This window comes from Grammomys surdaster, unplaced genomic scaffold (genome assembly GCF_004785775.1).
Source record: "Grammomys surdaster isolate TR1022 unplaced genomic scaffold, NIH_TR_1.0 125430, whole genome shotgun sequence".
In the NCBI taxonomy this organism is placed as follows: Eukaryota; Metazoa; Chordata; class Mammalia; order Rodentia; family Muridae; genus Grammomys; species Grammomys surdaster.
The window spans coordinates 905314-924242 of record NW_021620297.1 but is presented as its reverse complement, the minus strand read 5'-3'; the positions used below and the strand labels follow the sequence as shown (position 1 = coordinate 924242).

General features: G+C 52.3%; 2 protein-coding genes across 2 annotated transcripts; both read right to left on the bottom strand.

Moving 5' to 3' along the window:
• Positions 1-4417: 4417 nt before the first annotated feature.
• Selenov (selenoprotein V) lies at positions 4418-7460 on the bottom strand. The gene is made up of 5 exons (XM_028786252.1): positions 6718-7460; positions 4954-4978; positions 4757-4810; positions 4577-4651; positions 4418-4495 (listed from the first exon to the last, which is right to left on the bottom strand). The coding sequence occupies exons 1-5, from the start codon at positions 7458-7460 to the stop codon at positions 4418-4420; spliced, it is 975 nt and encodes a 324-aa protein (XP_028642085.1).
• Positions 7461-10539: 3079 nt separating this feature from the next.
• Positions 10540-18610, bottom strand: Dll3 (delta like canonical Notch ligand 3). Its single transcript, XM_028786250.1, has 9 exons — positions 18544-18610; positions 18125-18406; positions 17072-17129; positions 15432-15674; positions 15059-15276; positions 12972-13194; positions 11100-11685; positions 10799-10883; positions 10540-10676 (listed from the first exon to the last, which is right to left on the bottom strand). The coding sequence occupies exons 1-9, from the start codon at positions 18604-18606 to the stop codon at positions 10671-10673; spliced, it is 1764 nt and encodes a 587-aa protein (XP_028642083.1). The 5' UTR covers positions 18607-18610; the 3' UTR covers positions 10540-10670.
• Positions 18611-18929: the final 319 nt, after the last annotated feature.

Here is an 18929-nt window from a genome sequence, read left to right as displayed (position 1 = left end):
AGTTTCCTCTGATTGCACACACAAGAATAATAACTATCAAGTCACTTGATTTTCTAAAATATTTTTAATTTGAAATATATTTTTGAAAAGAGAAGAAAGCTTTGAGATCAACAACAATCCCTCTTTCCACATCAACAGTTTGGTTTGGTTTGGTTTGGTGTTTTGGTTTGGTTTGGTTTGGTGGTTTGGTTTGGTTTGGTTTGGTGGTTTGGTTTGGTTTGGTGGTTTGGTTTGGTTTGGTTTGGTTTGGTGGTTTGGGTTTGGGTTTGGGTCTGGGTTTGGGTTTGGTTTGGTAAGACAGGGTCTCACTATATAGCTCTGGCTGTTCAGAAACTCAGGGATCTGCCTGTCTGCCTGCCTCCGCGTGCCTCTGCCTCCTGAGTCCTGAGATTAAAGTTGTGAGCCAACACTGCCCACCTGGCCTCGAGACTTTTAGCTGCGCCAATAGGATCAAAAGTTTTCCAAACATGCCTTGAACTGGGCTGTTGGAAATGAAGACATGACAAAAGTTACAAACTGGCTTGGACAGTATGAGGAGTCGAGGCTGGACCACCAGAAACCTTGTATTCCTCTAGCATTATATTCTGAGTGATTCAATCAGCTTTCTATCTCTGTCCCGAAGTACTGGAGACAATCAAGTAGTCAAATAGGGAGAAAAGGTTCACTTTGGCTCATAGTTTCAAAGGCCTCAGTCCATAGTCACTGGCCCTTTGCTTTGGGCCTGTGGTGGCATGGTACATCATCGCTTACCTCACGGTGGGAGAGAAAGGAGAGAAAGGAGAGGTCTAGGATTCCAATATCCCCTTCCAGTGCACACACCCAGTAACCTAACTTCCTCCCACTAGGCCTCACCTCCTAATGGGTTTCCGCTACCTCCCAATAGCAGCGCGGCCTGGGGACCCAAGCCTTCAGCATATGAGTCTTTAAGGGCATAGTATAGACCTTCCCTGTCCTTCCTCCCAGCTCTGTCATGGACCAGACTGGGGAGATGCTGAAAGCCCTGTAGCGAGTGATGGCTTCAGACCTCAGGTTTGAGTGTGGTAGTGACAGCAGACATTGTCAGACACCGACACAGGGAAGCAGATTACATTTTTCTTTACTCTCCCAAGCCCCTCCCAAGCCCCAGCCACCATCAGAAAAGGACCTGGTTTGGCAGCATTTCAGCCCTTCTCATCATCCCGCTGAGGTTCCTGAGATGGGGAGAGAAAGAAAACAAAACAGTAATGATGCCCCATCAAAAGGTAAGTATTTCATGTTCTAAGGCAGTCCATGGATCTCATTCCCCACTTGAGATATGCATATATGTGTATGTTGACCACTGAGCTACATGCCCAGCCCTTTTGTGATTGCTATGTGCAGTATATGTGCACTTGTGGGTATGGGTGCCCATGTTGTGTGCCTATACACACACACATGTGGAGGCCAGAGGCAGATGTTAAATAGCTTTTATCACACTCCAACTTATTTCTTGTTACGGTTTATTTACTTGTATATTTATGAGTGTTTCCCAGCATATAAGACTGTGTGTACCACGTACACACCTAGAACATGAAGAGGCCACAAGAAGGTGTTCGATTCCCCGGAAATGGAGTTACAGATGGCTGCGAGCCACCATGTGAGTGCTAGGAATTGAACTCAGGACCTCTGCAAGAGCAATGCCATGCTCTTAACCCCTGAGCCATCTCTCCAGCCCGGCACCTTATTTTTGACACAGGGTCTCAAGCACACAGTTTCAGCTAGACTGGTTCGGTAGTGAGACCCCGGGATCCACAGAGTCTGTGCCTCAAACACTGGAGGCGCAGGAACGCGTGGGTGCCCAAGGTCACACCCAAGCACTGTGAGTTCGAACTCAGCACCCCTCTGTTTACAACCATTGCTCTCACTCACTGGCCAGCTCCTTAGCGTCCCCGTTCTTTTGATTTTTTGAGACATCCTCTGAGGAGCCCATGTTGTCCTCAGACTCCCAGTGAGCCTCCTCCTGCCTCAATTTACCCAGTGCTTATAAGTGGGATTGCAAGTATGAGCCACCATGCTCAGCTGTTAAAAAAAAAAAAAAGATATTTTTTGAGACCCTTGATTGGATAACCTGAAGACATGTTTTTTTCAGGTGTCATAACGGCCTCATATTCCCATTTTAAACACTTTCCTCTTAGAGCCAGGTGGCAGCCCACACCTGTAATCCCAGCACTTAGGAGGCTGGGGCAAGATAGTCTTGAATTTTAGGCCAACCTGAAGTAATAATTAGTTCCCAAAGTTTAGATATAAAAACTTCCAGTATCAGGCTCTAAAGTGGAGTGCTTTCTTAGGATGCACCAGTGAAAGGCTGGGGGCATGACTCAAAAATAGAACACCTGCCTAGAATTCCCCAGTGAGGGGCTGGGGGCGTGGCTCAGTGGTAGAGCCCTGCCTAGAATCCCCCAGTGAGGGGCTGGGGGTGTGGCTCAGTGGTAGAGCCCCTGCCTAGAATCCTCCAGTGAGGGGCTGGGGGCGTGGCTCAGTGGTAGAGTCCCTGCCTAGAATCCCCCAGTGAGGAGCTGGAGGCGTGGCTCAGTGGTAGAACCTCTGCTTAGGAGACCAGATATCTGTGGTTGGTTCATGCCTCACAAATCCAAGGTGAAAATCTATGCATCAATGGTATATAAATCATTGCAGACATCTTTTAATATCTAAGCTATTTTAATATCTTAAAATAATGCTGGATTGCCTTTGTGTGCTGTGTCCGCAATCCAATGCAGATCAATGTAGCCCAACACACTAGCCACATCTCACTGTTGAGAAGTTGAAGTGTGTTTGGTATCTAAGAATTGGATTTTTAATGATTCTTAGCTTTGGTTACTTTTTTATTTTGAGACAGGGTCTCTCTATACAGTCCAGGATGTCCTCAAACTCACCTCAGTCCTCCTCACCTCAGTCCTCCTGCCTCAGCCTCCTGGGGTTACAGGCATGTGCTACCACACCCTATCTCAAAATAAGACAGGAGAAAAAGAAGGTCGTGGATGCAGCTCCACGGTAAAGCTTTCACCTCCCATGAGTAAGGCTCAGGTCTGATGCAAGATATTTGGTCACACTGTGAATCCCGAAATTGTGTCACTAGAAAAGAAATCTGTTTCTAGCTGTGGTCTGGCTCAGCCCTTAGCACACACCTTTGTTCCCAAACAACGGAAGTAAAGTTAGTTGGTAGAAGGAAGCGCCCACGTTTGAAGTAGTGTCTAATTGAGTGGCAGACAAAGTGACGAATCAGAGAAAGATTTGACAGAACAGGATCCGCCCAGCTCTCACAAGCAGAGAGGGGAAAGGGAAGCTACTTAAGAGAGCAGTGCAGAGATGGAGAGAGAGTAAGGAGGCAGTCTGACTGGACAGTTGTGCAGGGGCAGGCTGCAGAGAGAGAGAACAAGCTAGACACAGCGTGAGCCGGAGAATGAGAAGGAGCAAGTCAGTAAGAAGCTGAGAGAAGCCAGACTGAATCAGTCAGCTGGGAGAGGAGTTTGAGCAGAACAGCTGAGTTGAATCGGCCAGCCAGAGATCAGACAGAACTAGAAAGGGGTGAGCTTATTCAGCAGTAAGTCTCAGGGGCTAGAAACCGTTCTAGGCCTAGATAAGATTCTACGGAGGCTAGAAGCTTCCAGGACTAGGCCTAGGTTAGCAGAGGGAGGAGGAAGTCTCAGATGACAGTCACATCAGAGGATTAAAAGTTACCTTACACAGGTCAATCTCCAGCACTTGAAGGAGACAGGAGGAACAAGAAGTAGCCGGCCTGAAGAGTGGTGCAGTTTGTGAAATGCCTGCTTAGCAGAGGCAGGCTCTGGCTTCACACCGCAACACCTAAGAACCTGCGGATGGTGGCCACACCTGTAATCCCCAGTGACTGGGAGGTAGAGGCAGATGGATCCCTAGTTGAAGGTCATTCTCAGCCCCATACCAAGTTTGAGGCCATCCTAGGTAATGTGAGACTCTGTCTCAAAGGAGGGAGGTAAAGAGTAGAGGGGGTAGCTCGGACCTGTAATCTCAACACTTAGGCGGCTGAGGCAAGGGGATTGCTGGTCGTTCAAGGGCAGCCTGAACTACATAAAGGCTTCTAGGACAGCCTGGTCTCTACAGTAAGACTGTCTCGAGTTGGGGGTAGGAGAGTGTCAGTAATATTCATTGAGTAGAGAGGCTTGTTGCCCGGTTTGATGATCTGAGTTCAATCCCCAGAAACCACACTGTGGAGTCCTCTAACTTGCATATACACGTCATGGCATTCGTGTGTTCTCTCTCTCAATATAAACTAAAACAAAGATGTGCTGTGTCGTGATATTCAGGATGAGGGTCAGCTGAGCTGGAGATCCTAAATAACGCCCTGCCCCCGTTCACTCACTTGCACGCCTTCTCCTTGCCCTCCACCGCACCTCACTCACGTCCAGCTCCACTATGGCTGCTACCTTTTCTTGATCTCTTCATCGATAGCACCCACAAGTTTCTTCAGACCGGACTCATCCACAAAGCCATCACCTTTCTGGGTATGGAGGAAAAAAAAGAGTCCAGACGTGACTCAACCTCCTGGTACCCCATCCCTGCCCTCTGAACCCAGAATCACCTTCTTGGAGTGAATCAACTTCCCGTCCACAAACACTTCAAACTCCCCCGTAACCTGGGTAGCTCTTTCCTCCTCCTGCCGAGGGAATGTTGCGGGTGGAGGAGGCTGAGGGTTTCCTGGGGTCCTGGGAACCCTGACCACTCCCCCTGCCCCCCCTCCCCAGGCTACCAGTATGCTTACAAACTCCAGAAGGTTTGGAAATTGATGCTCCAGGGTCCTTTTCAGTATAATGTACTGAGAGGGAGGAGATGAAGTTATGGGGTCATGGTCACAGGACAGAAAAACAGGGACACCCCCCCACCCCACCCCACCCCACCCCCGCTTCCATTCTTCTCATTTGCTCCCTTACATTCTGAAGGTGAGGGGAAACTACTCACCCGAAGGCCATAGCTTCAGAGGCCACTGCAAGCAGAGGGTAGGGGGAAGGAGGCAGGAAAGAAATGAGGGAGACGTTATAGCAGCAGTGAGCCTGAATCTGCCCCCCATCCCTGCCTGCTCGGACACTTCCCCCACTCCCAGGGTACCGTCTCAGGGGAGAAATCCTCACACTCCTTACATCCCTGAGTTCCCACATAACTCTGTCCATTATCCCTCATCCTTTACCCCCCCCCCTCGCCCAGCTACAGAACCCTCCTCGCTGGTCTTTCCACACGCTGCAGGTGTGCATTTGCACGCTGCCTCGGGGCCTTTGTACCGGTAGGTGATTGCAGAATGGTCCTCCCTAGGCTGTGCATGGCTCCTCTCCCTTCCTCAGGTCACCTCAGCAAGGCCTTCTTGAGCCTCCCAGTAGAGACTGTGACCTTCCCGGATGCCTTCCTGTGCATCCCGGCTGTGGCATATTGCCTGCCCCTCCACACTAGCATGTCAGAGCTACAAGGACAGGAGTCTCCATCTGTCCTTTGCTCTGTGCCTGGAGCCACAGACACCCGATGAGAGTGTAACAATGGCTGTTGAGCCAGCTGTGGTGCTCCGTACTCTAACCAGAGCATGTAGGAGGATCTCTGTGGATTCCAGGTCCGCCTGAGCCACATAGCGGGTGTTCCAGGACAGCCAGGGATACATAGGGAGGAAGAAGAGGGGGAGGGAAAGGGGGAGGAGGAGGAGGGGGAGGAGGAGGAGGGGGGAGGAGGGAGAAAGAAAAGAGAAGAGAGAAGAAAGAATGAAGAGAGACAGGAGGGAGGGAAGAGGGGACCAGCTTGAGAAGAGAAGAAACAGTTGCACTGTGGGGCAGGAGATGAGCAGATGGAAGTTGCCTGTCAGGGCCAGAGAGAGGAAGGACAGGACGAAGGGTGTGCGACAAGGGCCTGGAGTCCTCCCGAGCAACAGAAGCAATGGGGAAGACAGCCCTGACCTGCGCTGCTCCACCCGGGTAAGCCAAAAGCCTGACGCAGCATCTGAGAGCTGTATTCAGCCTCTGTGCTTGTTCACCAAATGCCCCACTACGTCCCCCACCCCTGCTCTTCATTCAACAGCCTCATTCCTCTTCAAGGGTCACCAGGGAGCAAAACCATCCTGACCACCCCGCTCGGCTCTGAAGTGGACAGCCTCTCCTCCTTCCTCAGGAAGTGCCTCTCCGCTCTCAGTTCGGCAGGCTGGCTTAGGGTGTGCATTGCCCGGCCCTCAGAGTAAAGTGCAGCGAGACATGGAAATGGATTCCCAGTCGTAGGAATCACCCGATGAATGCGTGAATGCATGCATGCATGAATGAGAGTGAATGCATGCACGAAGTTGAGAGGCAGGATTCAGGCAGCTAAATGAATGATTCTGGCTGCCTCCAGGTGGGAAACGCCCATCAACAAACGAATAAAAGCGAATGACAACAGCCCAGTCACTCAAACAAAAGCTTGAAGGAAGAGAAACTTAGAAGCAGCTTAGTCAATCAACTTGCAAATGAAAGCAAATGAATGAGTGAAGATCAAAGGCAGAAATCTCAAGGGTAGATGGGAGTGAAGGAAAGAAGCCGAGAGCCAGGGTGGGAAACCGAACAGAGCTTTCTGATCTCAAAGGGACCGACAAATGGTCGTCAGAACTCTGTGGACCTGCCTCCCTGCCCAGCGCGCACACCTAGGCCTTCACAGACATGCCCAGAGCTCCAGCACCTGCCGGCTCCAATTCTCTCGCGAGTAGGGGGAGCCCCTCACCAGTACATCACACGGATCAAGATTCTGTTGGCCGTTGGGACGTCCTCGCTGGTGGAGGGGACCTCCTTAGTGGAAACGAGGCTGAGTGCTGGGGAAATTGCGGAGAGCCCACCCAGATCAGGGGTTTCTTTTAGTGGAGAGGCCAAGAACTCTAGTGAAGGTTTGGGGCCCGGAATGGGGCCCAATGTACTGGAGGGCATTGCAGTGGAAGCCAAGGAGTCTACTGGAGGGGCGAAGTCTGGTATGGAGCCTCGTGTCTTGGAGGCCGAGGGAGTGAGCACTGGAACGGGCCCCTGGATGGCCTCCGCTAGGCTGTGGATCGAGGGTCTCTGCTTTTGATCCTTCGAGAGAGGGCTAGCACCCACGGAAGAAAGGGGCTGTGCCGTGGGCGAGGCCAAGCTCGGGAAGAACTTCGCTGGAGAGATCGTTGGAAAGCCCCGACCTAGATGCGAGGCCCGGACCGGTGCCGGAGCCCGCACCGGTGCTACGGCGGGGACGGGAGCTGGAGTTGGGGCTGGAGGTAGGGTTGGGGCAGGAGCTGGGGCTGGAGTTGGGAACCGGATTGGAACAGGGGTAGGGACTTGGGCAGGAGTCCGGACCCGGGCGGTGGTTCGGACCGGAGTCGGGTTGTGCGCCGGGCTCGGGGCCCTGACTGGGGTCGCGGTTCGGACGGGAGCAGGTGTCCGGGTCGGGGTGTTTGCCCGGGCTGAGGAAGGAGCGGGGATCCGCGCCTTGTTATTCATGGGGACCAGGTGAGACCCTGGCACCCCAGGCTGAGCGTCCCGCGTCGCCCTGCTTCCTTGGGCAGGGAGAGCTTTCGCACCCCAGGGTTCTAAAACCACAAGCAGGCACTGTTACACCGGGTTCCAGTCAGGCGGAGATTCCAAGCTCTGGGCCAGGGAGGCGCTGCTGTCCTCAGATCTCACCGAATAGACTCCGCCCCTGTCCCCACCCCCAGCAGGAGCCGACTCTGCCCGGAGCTTCCCACAGCCACCCTGACACTCGGGCGTTTAGCCGGTTGAGTTTATTAAGCGCCCTCCTAAGAGCTTGGGATTCCTGGGACAAAGCATCTCTGCCGGACTAGCTTCCTGCCCGTGATAGGAGGTCACACCCAGCATCAGAGTGACAGCCTAAAGCCATCAGAGCAGGGGAGAATACCAGCACCCATACAACTCAGAAGGGAGGCACCTCTCTGCAGGATTAGAGAGGACCTCTGAGAATAGGCGACAGCGACAAGGTCCGGAGAAAAATAATGACGACCCACAGAAATAATGCACTTTACACAGAGAACAGAAGCTATGTGTAACCTTCCCAGCCTTGAGCAGGCCAAGCGGACCTTCACCATTTGCCACGACAGGCCTTATCGACCTTGGTAGAGACATCTGCCCTGGCTGCAGTTGCAGGTTCCCATGGTAACTTAGCTGTTTGGTTGCTCTGCAACATACTCCAGCTGAAGCGGCGGGTGGGTTTTGTGGTTTTCCCTTTATAAACTCAGTGCTCATTATTAAACTCTATGAGCCTTGATCAGAACCTTGTCTTGGCTCCATGCTTCTCTCGCCACCCTTCCCACACCCCACCCCACCCCCGCCGCCCTTTTCATTTCCAGCCCTCCATTCAGGTGAACCCTGTTCATCCTCTGGCCGCTGGACGGCTAACATGGGGCCTGAAAACGGGGGACCCGCTGAGAAACGCTGTCATGGTTGGAGCGCTCCACAGAAAACAGAAAAAGTCAAAGGATTCTCGAAGCTCTGTAAGCAAGAAATGGCATTGACTTCTTTTCTTATTTGGATGCTAGCGCTAGTTTATAAATCTTATCTTTTGGAGTGTTGTATTTGGCTGTTGTTGCAGGAGTTGCATTGGGGGTGGGGGAGATATTAGCTAGGCGGTAGAGATGTTGACCCGAGCCGACTTCACCTAGGGTTAACAGCAAAATGGGGCAGGGAAATACTAAACAGACATTTCACTGTGAGGCTCACAGAAGGATGCTTTAACAGGGGGGTGTGGCTCAGAGTTCTCACAGCGTTCACAAAGCCCTGGGTTCAAGTCCCTATACCACACAAACCAGTTACGGTGACTCAGGACTATCGTTCCAGCACTCAGGAGATAAAGGCAGCCACGTGGATCACTCTCAGGTATAGATAGATAGATAGATAGATAGATAGATAGATAGATAGATAGATAGATAGATATAGAGATATAAATCCAGGATGCATATGACCCTGTTGATGTCCTAAGAGATATCAGCCTCTGGCTGTGACTTCTTTTGAGTAATATTTCTAAGCCAGGGAACATCCTTCTGGAAAGGGAGCACACACATAGGTGGGGCACACACATAGACCAGACAGCCCATAATAATGTGGATAATGATGACAGCTTGGGCCACACTGTGTCAGCTCAGCCTCAGGAGAGCTATTAACTATGTCTGCCTGACCAAGATCCCGTGAAAACTCTCGGCCCCAGAATGCAGATGTGCTTCCTGCTACACAGATGTCTCATGGACATTATCACACTGAGTTGCCAAGAGAAGTCAGTTCAGTCCATTCTTCCACGGGAAGAACACACAGATGTTTGTACTAGGAACTGACCTGGAGCCTGGCATAGCCCCTTCTCTAGATGGCTGGGTTTTACATTTATTTTTTGTTTTGGTTTGCTTTCTGTTGTCTTTGAGAAAGACATACAGCTGTATAGCTTAGTCTAGCCTTCAATGTACGACCCTCCTGCCTCAGCCTTTTTTTTCCCTTTCTGAGACAGTCTCACTATATATCCCTGACTGTCTTGAAACTTGCTCTGACCAGGTTGGCCTTGAACTCACAGAGAGCCACTGCCTCTGCCTCCCAAAGCTGGGATTAAAGGCTTGTGCCATCATGCCAGACTCTCCTGGCTGATCTTAATTATATTTTAATTTTAATCTAATCCCCTGTGCTACAGAATAACCAGAAGCCCAAAAACTTTTGGCGAACCCTTCTATCAAAGGACCAAGCCTAGTCCAGTGTGGTGGTGCATGCCTGTAATTCACAGTATGCAAGAAGCAGAAGCTAGAAAGTAGCTGCAAATCTGATGCTAGCTTCGTTTGCAATCTAGCAGGTTTACAGAGCAGCCAAGGCTACAGAGAAACCGTGTGTTGACAAACAACAGGCCAGGGAGATGGCTGAGAGGTTGAGAGCACTGACTGCTCTTCCAGAAGTCTTGAGTTCAATTCCCAGCAACCACATGGTGGCTTCACAACCATCTGCGATGGGATCTAATTCCTTCTTCTGGTGTGTCTGAAGACAGAACCGCCATATAAAATAAATACATGTTTAAAAAGAAAAACGACAACAAAACAGAAAACAGTTCAGTGGCTCTCAACCTTCCTGATGCTGCGACCCCTCAATACAGTTCCTCATGTGGTGACTCTCAGCCATAAAACCTTTTCATAACTGTGACTTTGCTATTGTGATGAATCCTAATGTACATTATCTGATATGAAGGAAGCGACCCACAAGTTGAGAACTACTGGTTTACATCATGAACTCCAGCTAGCACAAAATCCTGCCTCCATTTAAAAAAAAAAAATCCTATTTTCCCCCTTATGAGACAGCTCTCTTATTTCAACACCAAAAACAAGTTCACCTGTTGGGGTGACACACACACACACACCCCCGGCACACGCCCTTGGGAGGCAGAGGCAGGTGGATCTCTGTGAGTTAGTTCTAGGACTGCCAGGGCTTTTACAGAGAGAAACTCTGTCTTGGGAAAATAAAAAGTTCTCAGCCTGTTGTAGTTGATCAAAATAAGAACCTTTATAGATGTCTCTGGGGAGATGAGAAAGACTAGTTTATAAATAAGCAATATGTACAATAAAGCCCTTTCAAACAGTCTCCAGTCGGTGTGGGGAGGTAGAGATTGGAGACCACAAAGCAAATAAAATCATTCAGGCTCCATCTCCAGGCAATGATGGAGAGGGGGCAGGATCAGGCCTGGAAAAAGAAATGAGAAAGAAGCATTAGAAAAGATACTGGGGATGGGGTCGGGGGCGGAGCTGGCTGCCGCTGAGCCAAGTGCCCAAGGCCTGGAATGTGGGAACCTGGGATGTGGCTACCTCTCGTGCATAAATGGAAGGGGCTGGTATGACATAAATGGATCGAGAGTCTCCATCTTCCGGGTGAGTCCAGTCAGCCGACGAACTGTGGGAGGAGAGAAACGGGGGACAATTCAGACCCCACGAATTCTCTTTTTTTTTTTTTTTGTTTCTCACACCCATCGGAGAGGGAAACCTCAGACTAGCAAGGAAGAACCTACAGTGACCCCATCAGAAGAGAGGGCTAGAACACCTGGGCAAGAAAAGTCCAATCGGATAGAACCAGTCAATTGGCCATAGTGACAAGGTGTGCCGACCTCACCTGGGGCCATCCCCAGCACCGTCTGGTGATCTCAGGTTGTTGAGTGCATCCGGGAGCGTGTGGACGGACGGCTCCCGGGTCCCGGAAAGCAGGCGAGTCCTAGTATCCCGGCCAGGACCTCCTCGGCGGCGAACGTGGATGAGCAAGAGTGCGGCGCCAGCCAAACCCGCGGCCGCCAGCAGCCCCAAGGCGGGAGGCAGAAGGAGGAGGCGCTGTGGGTCGGCCCGCCTCAGGCCCCGCGGGGCGGCGGGCACCGCGTCCGCGCCGTCGGGGCGCACGGCGACCTCGCATCTCACGCCCATGTAGCCGGGCGCGCAGGCGCAGACGAGGCCGGAGAAGTGGGCGTAGCAGCGGCCTCCGTGCGCGCACGGGCGGGCGGCGCAGGGGTCGGCGCGCTCCCGACAGTCGCGCCCGCCGAAGCCCAGCGCGCACGAGCAGCGGCGCGTGCCACCGCCCTCCACGCACGTGCCGCCGTTGGCGCAGGCGCGGCCGGCGCAGTCGTCCAGGTCGTGCTCGCAGCGCGGCCCCGCGAAGCCCGCGCGACAGCGGCAGCGCAGCGCGTGGCCCAGGTCCAGGCAGAGGCCACCTACGGGGAACGGGTGTCAGCGCCCACAGATCGTCCGCACCCCACGCCCCCTGTGTCTTGTCCTCCGTTGGACCGTACTTTAGAAGCTCCCCGTCTGGATGTCTGAAGAGCCAGGTCTTTGGGCCAGCTGGCTCCCGTCCACGGCTTTTTTAAAAGTTTGAGCGGGTCTCAGCGTGTGGCTAGCCTGGAACATAGTGTCCTCCTGTGTTCTCCTCCCAAGTGCTGGGGTTACAGCTGCAGGCCAGCATGCAAGGCTAGCCATGGCTACTTGAATCTCTCTCTCTCTCTCTCTCTCTCTCTCTCTCTCTCTCTCTCTCTCTCTCTCTCTCTCTCTCTCTCTCTCTCTCTGTGCTCTTTTCTCCGGGAAGCCCCCTCACTTTCCCTCCATTTCAGCCGAGAGCCACTGTGTCCTGTGCCCTCATCCAGCCCTGATGTGTGTGACCTGAGAGTGGGCAGAAGAGCCCCTGGGAAAAGACAGCTGCTGGTACTTGCAAAAGGGCATTGCCTGGTACACTCCCTTCTGTCACTCAGTCCAAAGGAATTAGCCCAGGGTAGCTTTGAATTTATGGTCCTCTGGCCTCAGCCTTCAGAGGGCTAGGATTAACTGTGCCAACCTGTTCAACTGTAAACAGCATGCCAGACTCACCGTATCTACCAGAGCCGTTTCATTCAAGATCTTGTTTAACCTCTGTTTGGGTTTTTGTTGTTGTTTGTTTGTGTGTGTGTTTGGAGCTAGCCTGGAACCGATTATATACGCCAGAATGACCTTGAACTCCTGACCCTCCTGCCTCTAGCTTCTAGAGTGCTGGGCTTTATACGCATGTGCCACATCACCCAGCTTGGCCTCATTTAATCACTCAATACTTGTGTCAGGGCTGGTGAGATAGCTCAGTGGTTAAGAGCACTGACTGCTCTTCCAGAGGTCATGAGTTCAAATCCCAGAAACCACATGGTGGCTCACAACCATCTGTAATGAGATCTGATACATACCCTCTTGTGGGGTGTCTGAAGACAGCTACAGTGTATTTACATATAATAAATAAATTCCCCTGTCACAGCCTAACCCCACATCTCTCCAGTCTGTTCTGACCACGCTGTCCTCCCTCCTCAACACCTAAGTTAAAGCTTGACAGGCAGTAAGATCTTAATAAAGACCTATGGGATGAATATTCTTCCTGTCTCATAGAACAGACTAGGCAGAGGGAGGGGGTCATGTCCCCAGGACGTACAGGCAGCGTTCCCACCCCCACCCGGCCACTCCGGCTCCCCCACCTCACCGTTCTCACCATTCTGACATGGCTTCAGGCTACAGCGATCCACTCTCTTCTCACAGTTCGAGCCTTGGAAACCAGGTGGGCAATGACAGACATAGGCAGAGTCAGGATCTTCACCGCCAACACACAAGCCGCCATTGAAGCAGGGTCCATCTGCGCATGTCACCCCGCTCACCTCACATCGAAGCCCGTAGAATCCCCGGGGACAGGCACATTCAAAGGAACCAGGGGTTTCCTGAACAGAGAGACAAGCTGGCTTTGGGCAAGAGACTCCTTGGAGCCAAATTTCTTCCTTCTCCTTTACCACTTGGCTCTTTGTTCAACCCCAAGCTCAACCCCAAGCCCTCGGGTCAGGGATTTCCTGCAGGAGTGCTGCTCACAAGCTGTGTATTCCACGCGGTGAATTCTACACGTGTGAAATCCTACAGGTGGGGAAGGGGGGGCTCTGGAAGCCCAGAAAACTGTTCCCACCACAGCTGAGCCTACCACATGACACCTACCTGCCCTGTACACACACACACACACACACACACACATACTGTGCTCAGTTCCCCCATGAGAGCAATTTTTAAAGACAGGTCTCTGTCCCAGGAGGCCAGGATGGCCCGGAACTCAGGAGCCTCAGTGTCCCAAATGCTGGGGTTCCAAGAATGGGCCGCATCACATCTACCCCCACGAAAGCTTCTTTCCTGTCCCGCCCCCTACCTGAAGACGCATGTGCAAGGGAAGTGGTCAAAACTGAGCTATGGGCCCAGCTTCCCCACAAAGCTCCTTAGTGTGTTAGGGATTGACCCCTGGACCTTTCTAATGTTAAGAAAGTGTTTGACTCCTGAGCCGGCACCACAGACCCTCACTGGTAACAAGTGCTCTATCCTTGAGCCACACCCCCAGCTCCTTATTGGAGAATTCTACGCAAGCCCTCTGCCAAGCTAGTCCCCAGCCCCTCACTGGTAAATTCTAGGCAAGGGCGCTTACCACTGAACTCTAAGCCCGGCAAGGAGGACTCACCGAGCTCCCCTTCGCAGGCCCTCTCTGTAGCTTGAGCCTCGCTGTCTCGCCCAAGCTGTCACTGTCAGAAGGCCCTAGAGATTCTACTGTCCCAGCGCCCTCCTTCCCAGCTCTGTTCCCTTGGGCTCTCTGGGCCACTCGCCAGTTGCTCTCTCTGTTTGTTCTGCCCAGGGCCCGTCCTCAGGAAACTTAGTCTGATGCCCTTACCTTCCATATGTGCCCCGATCCCAAACCTTTCAACTCAGAGACCCCACAGGGTACCATCCATGCCGCTCACACACCTTGTGACACTGCCCATTTGCTTTCTGCTCATCAATACCCTTTTGATACCCTAATCCTACTTTAAGATGCTGGCAGGACAGCCGGCCTCCAGGAAGGCTTCCCAGATAGTTGCTCCCTGGCTTCCTCCTAGCCTACAGTGTTACAGAGCCTGGCGCTGGGTGTGTGTGTGTATGTGTGCTGGATCTCACAAGGTAAAGATCTAATCAGGTCAGCCATGGTGACACAGACCTGTAATCCTAGCACTCAAGGTGGCCGATGCAGAAACATTAGGAGTTCTAGGCCAGCCTTTGTTATCCAGAGTTCCAGTGAGGGTTTTATATAGCTAAAACCTATCTCAAAGAAAGCAGTGTGAGGGCAGGCTTGCCAGACATGGTAGCACACTCCTTTAATCCCAGTGTTCATGAGGCCTAGATAGTTCTCTGGGAGTTCAAGAGCAGCCTGGTCTACATAGTGAGCTCAAGTCCAGCAAGGGGCTACACAGTGAGACCCTGCAGTGTATGGAGGAGCTGCTGGGAAGATAGTTCAGTAGGTAAATGATTTCTGTGCAAATACAAGGACCTGAGGATCCCTAACAGCCGTGTAAAAGGAGGCTTGGTAGTGCACATCTGTGACCTCGGTGATGCTGAGAAGACAGAAAGATTGACCAGACAGGCCAGCTCTAGGCTCAGTGAGAGTCCCTGTCTCAAAAATTAAACGGAACTCGATAAAGACACTGGTGTCTACATCTGGTCTCCACATGTGCACACATGCACTCATGTACACACACACACACACACACACACACACACGGTTGTAATTAAGATACTGACACTACAGCTGCCCCCATTGGCACACGGGTTCCCATCACAGGGTCCTGGCCCAGGTAAAAGGCATCCAGTGTTGGCAGACCCAGGGACCCTGGAGTTCAGGCAGCTGCTGGTGGAGACAGGAACCGTGCAGAGGGGTCCGGTCCAGCCCTCCAGGCACTGGCATTCATCAGGCTCTTCACAGTAGCCGTGCTCGGGGCTGCAGCCCGCTCGACATACGGCTGCAGGAAGCAGAGGAGAGGCAGAAAGGACAAGACGTGAACGCTAGAGCAGGTTGGGATCAGGGCCCTCAGGTCCCTAAAGGAGATCAGTGGGGTGTGAGAAGACACTGGGATCCGCGCTTAAGCAGGGGAGCAGGACACACACAGGGACTCACGCGGGGCTTCGCACTCGTCGGGGAATGGCGTGCAGGGACGCAGTCCTGGGCCACACCGCGAGGGGGCGCTGCGCGAGCGGCACAGGCGAGCGCAGGCGGCCCCGACGGCTGGCGGCTCGCAGCGCGCGCGGTAGGAGAAGTGCAGCTCCCATGCGCCTGTGCGCTGCACATCGCGAGCCCACGGGCCCCCAGCCGCCAGGCGTCTGCGACCCGTCACACGCGCTAGCAGGTTCCAGGCGGGCCCTGCAGGGAGAATGTAGAACACTGAGATTCAGGTTATCCCCACCCCTCCTGGGAGTTCCTTGTTGTGGGTAGGTGAAAAGTAGAAGCCTGCCCTCCCCTTAATGTACCTAGGGACCTATATGTCGTATCTAATGTTACGATAACAGGCTTTTCAGAAACCAAATTACTCCTGTATTTGCCCCCAAGATGTTTGAATATTAACATAGGAGACTTCTAACATGTTGTGACATCAGTGTCTACGGACATGCTCTCCAAAAGTGAAGTAATAGCGCCCCCTCAAGGACTTTTTGTGCGTAGCGGCTCCACTCACGCCTGTAATTCCAGCAAAAGCCTCACAAAGAGCAAAGAGGCCTGACGGAGGGCCTGCCGCCGCCTAGGACCATTGGTGGAGCCTCATCCAGAAAGCTAAGAGACGACCAGCCTCCAAGTGGTGGCTTATGCTCTTAACGCCAGCACTCAGGAGGCTGAGGCAAGGGAATTATGAATTCAAGGACAGCCTGGGCTCCACAGCAAGTTCAAGGCCTGTCTACATTATGTGGCACCCTGTTTCAAGAAAAAGACTTAAATTTTAAGTGCAGCAGAGTGAGGGCAATTCCTGTAATCCTGGCGTTTGGGAGGTAGATGGGGAGGAGCAGAAGTTCAAGACCAACTTCAGTTATAAGGCAGACTGGGCTACAGGAGACATTGTTTCAAATATAAAATCAGGGCCAGGGAGATGGCTCAGCAGTAGAGAGTGTTCCAGGAATCTACCAGGGAGGGACTAGGAGCAAGGCTCAGTGACAGAGTCTTGCCTGGCATAGGGAGAGTTCTTCTCCATTACAACAAATAAGTACAATAAATGGATTTTGGAGCCCTTTGGATGTCTTGATTTTTGGATCAGAGATCTCTTTACATTGCTACCATTAGAACTTTAAAATATATATATATTGTTGTTGTTGAGACATGGTTTCTCTGTGTAGCCTGGCTGTTCTGGAACTCACTCTGTAGACCAAGCTGGCCTCGAACTCAGAAATCTGCCTGCCTCTGCCTCCCAAGTGCTGGGATTAAAGGTGTGCGCCACCACCGCCCTGCAAATATATATATATTTTAATGCGTGTGTTTTACTTGCATGCCTGTAAGTAGCACACAGTAGAAAACCAGGATCCTCTAGAACTGTCATGGACGTGGGCCACAGCATGCATGGGTGCAGAGAACTGAACCTGGTCCCCCACAAGAGCAACAAGCGCCCCCAACTGGTTGAGCTATCCCTCGGGACTCATCTGTACCCAAACTGTCCACAGATTTAGACCCGCTAGCCCAGCACCACATCCCAGGAACTACGATGACATCCCAGGCCCAGCCTGAGTGCTCCACTTGAAAGGCAGCCCCTTCCTCCCAGGGAGACTGAAGACACTCACCGCCAGCATGCTCGCCCAGCTGCTCTCTCCAGGTTTCAATGATGAGGGAGAAGGTGCCCTGGTTGGACAGAGACAAGAGAAAAGAAAGGAAGCCAGTGGTTAGCTCAGTGAAGGCCGGAACACAACACGGAGTGTGGAAGCTGGTTCCAGGGCTGAGCAATGGAGCATTCCCAGGGGGAGCTGCCCAGGGAGCCAGCAGCATTTTGGTCGCATTCCAGATACCCCATTGTGTCAGGTGTGTTTGCGCATACCTGTAGTCTCAGTGTTCAGAAGGCCACGGAAGGAGAGTTTCAAATATGAAGTCAGTTTGGGGTATCTAGCAAGACCCTGTCCAAAAGGACATACTAGGGTGTTCCTATCTACAGGTGAGGAAATTAAATATGGAAGAAGTCCCCAAAGATGTCTACATTTCAAATCTGGCCCTGACACTTTCTGAGATCTTCAAGGTACAGGGGTGGGCGTCAGGATTCAGAAAATGACTCGATGTCCCAACCAGATAAACTAAGGTTGAGAACATGAGAGATTAGGTGCTCTCAAGAAAGTGCTTGGGAGGCGCCCCAGGTCCAACGAGATCTAGAATAAAGACAATGATCCCAAACCCAGCTTGCTGGTTGTACCCCTGTAATTCCAGCACCTGGGAGATGGGAGTGGAGGCAGGAAGATCAGGAACTCAAGACCAGATTCAGCTACATACATAGTGAGCTCAGAGACAGCCAGGCTTGTCTCTAAAAATACAAAACCAAATACAAACAATAACAACGAAACAAGATGAGATAAATCACTGGGCAAAAAGCACTTGCTGAAAGCTTTAGTTCAATCCCTGGGTTCCACATGGTAAATAAAGAACAGAACTGAAATTCTCCACATATTGCTGTAGTGTACAACACACACACACACACACACACCATACATACATACATACCCAATCAAACAAAACCACAAAAAGATGAGAAGCCCAGTTTTTTAGACATCCCTGAAGAAGGTCTAGGAATGTGAGTTCCTGGGGATGGTGTTGGGAGCTGGGGGACAGAAAGAAGTGGAGGTTGAGCTCACCGGCCAGGCATCGCGGAAGGGCACACGTACGAGGCCATCGGGCAGCGGCAGGGCAGCCGCTGGCACTCCGGGCTGCTCCGTGTAGACCGGGCCGCTCGTGCTCAGTGCTGCGCCCAGGGCACACAGGGACTCGGTGGCCTCCTGGGAGACTCCCGGCTTCAGGCAGACCCTGAAGAAGAGGCGGCAAGGACCTCGGGCGTTGCAGGGGGAGCGTGGGTTCCCAGGGCCTGGTCCTGGCCCGAAAGAATGAATTTGTAGCTCGAAGACACCGGCTGGCAGTGCCTGGGAGAGAGAGGGCCACAGGGTTAAGGGACCTCTGGGATCGAAGTGTCTGTCTGCCCCACGAAACTCTCTAAGACCTCCAGGTCTCAGCCCGACCCCATCTGTTCCTTTCCTTTCGGTATCCCACCGAATCTGACCTGAGGAAGGAGAAAAACCAGGATCAGCGTCTGGGGAAGCGGAGACAGCAGAAGGGAGACCATTGCTTTTGGGGAAAGGATGGGGAGATAGTCTCAGGAGTCGCAGCTGCTAGATCCCGGAGCTTTATATCTGAGGGGACGCCCCGCCCCCTCAGGCCAACCTCCTGGCTACCGACGGAAAGAGGGGTCGAAAGGAAAGGGACACACAGTAACTCTATGTAGGCGACTCATCGTGAGTGTGATTGCATGCACCAATATGAAAGTGACAGGGGTTAACAAGCCTCTGTGTGCCTGAGTGGTACAGGTAAGGCCTACTGAAAGGTGACTTTGTGTGTATGTGTATGGTGTGTGTGTGGGGGGAGTCATATATGGCTTAACCTGTGTGG

Bases quoted from the DNA above. Each gene is read 5' to 3' on its own strand.
- Dll3 (XM_028786250.1), bottom strand. From the start codon at position 18,606: ATGGTCTCCCTTCTGCTGTCTCCGCTTCCCCAGACGCTGATCCTGGTT. The intron at 17,130-18,124 runs GTGAGCTCAACC...CTGTCCAACCAG, and splicing joins CCTTCCGCGATGCCTGGCCG to GGCACCTTCTCCCTCATCAT. The intron at 11,686-12,971 runs GTGAGAACGGTG...CGTTCCCCGTAG, and splicing joins CCTGAAGCCATGTCAGAATG to GTGGCCTCTGCCTGGACCTG.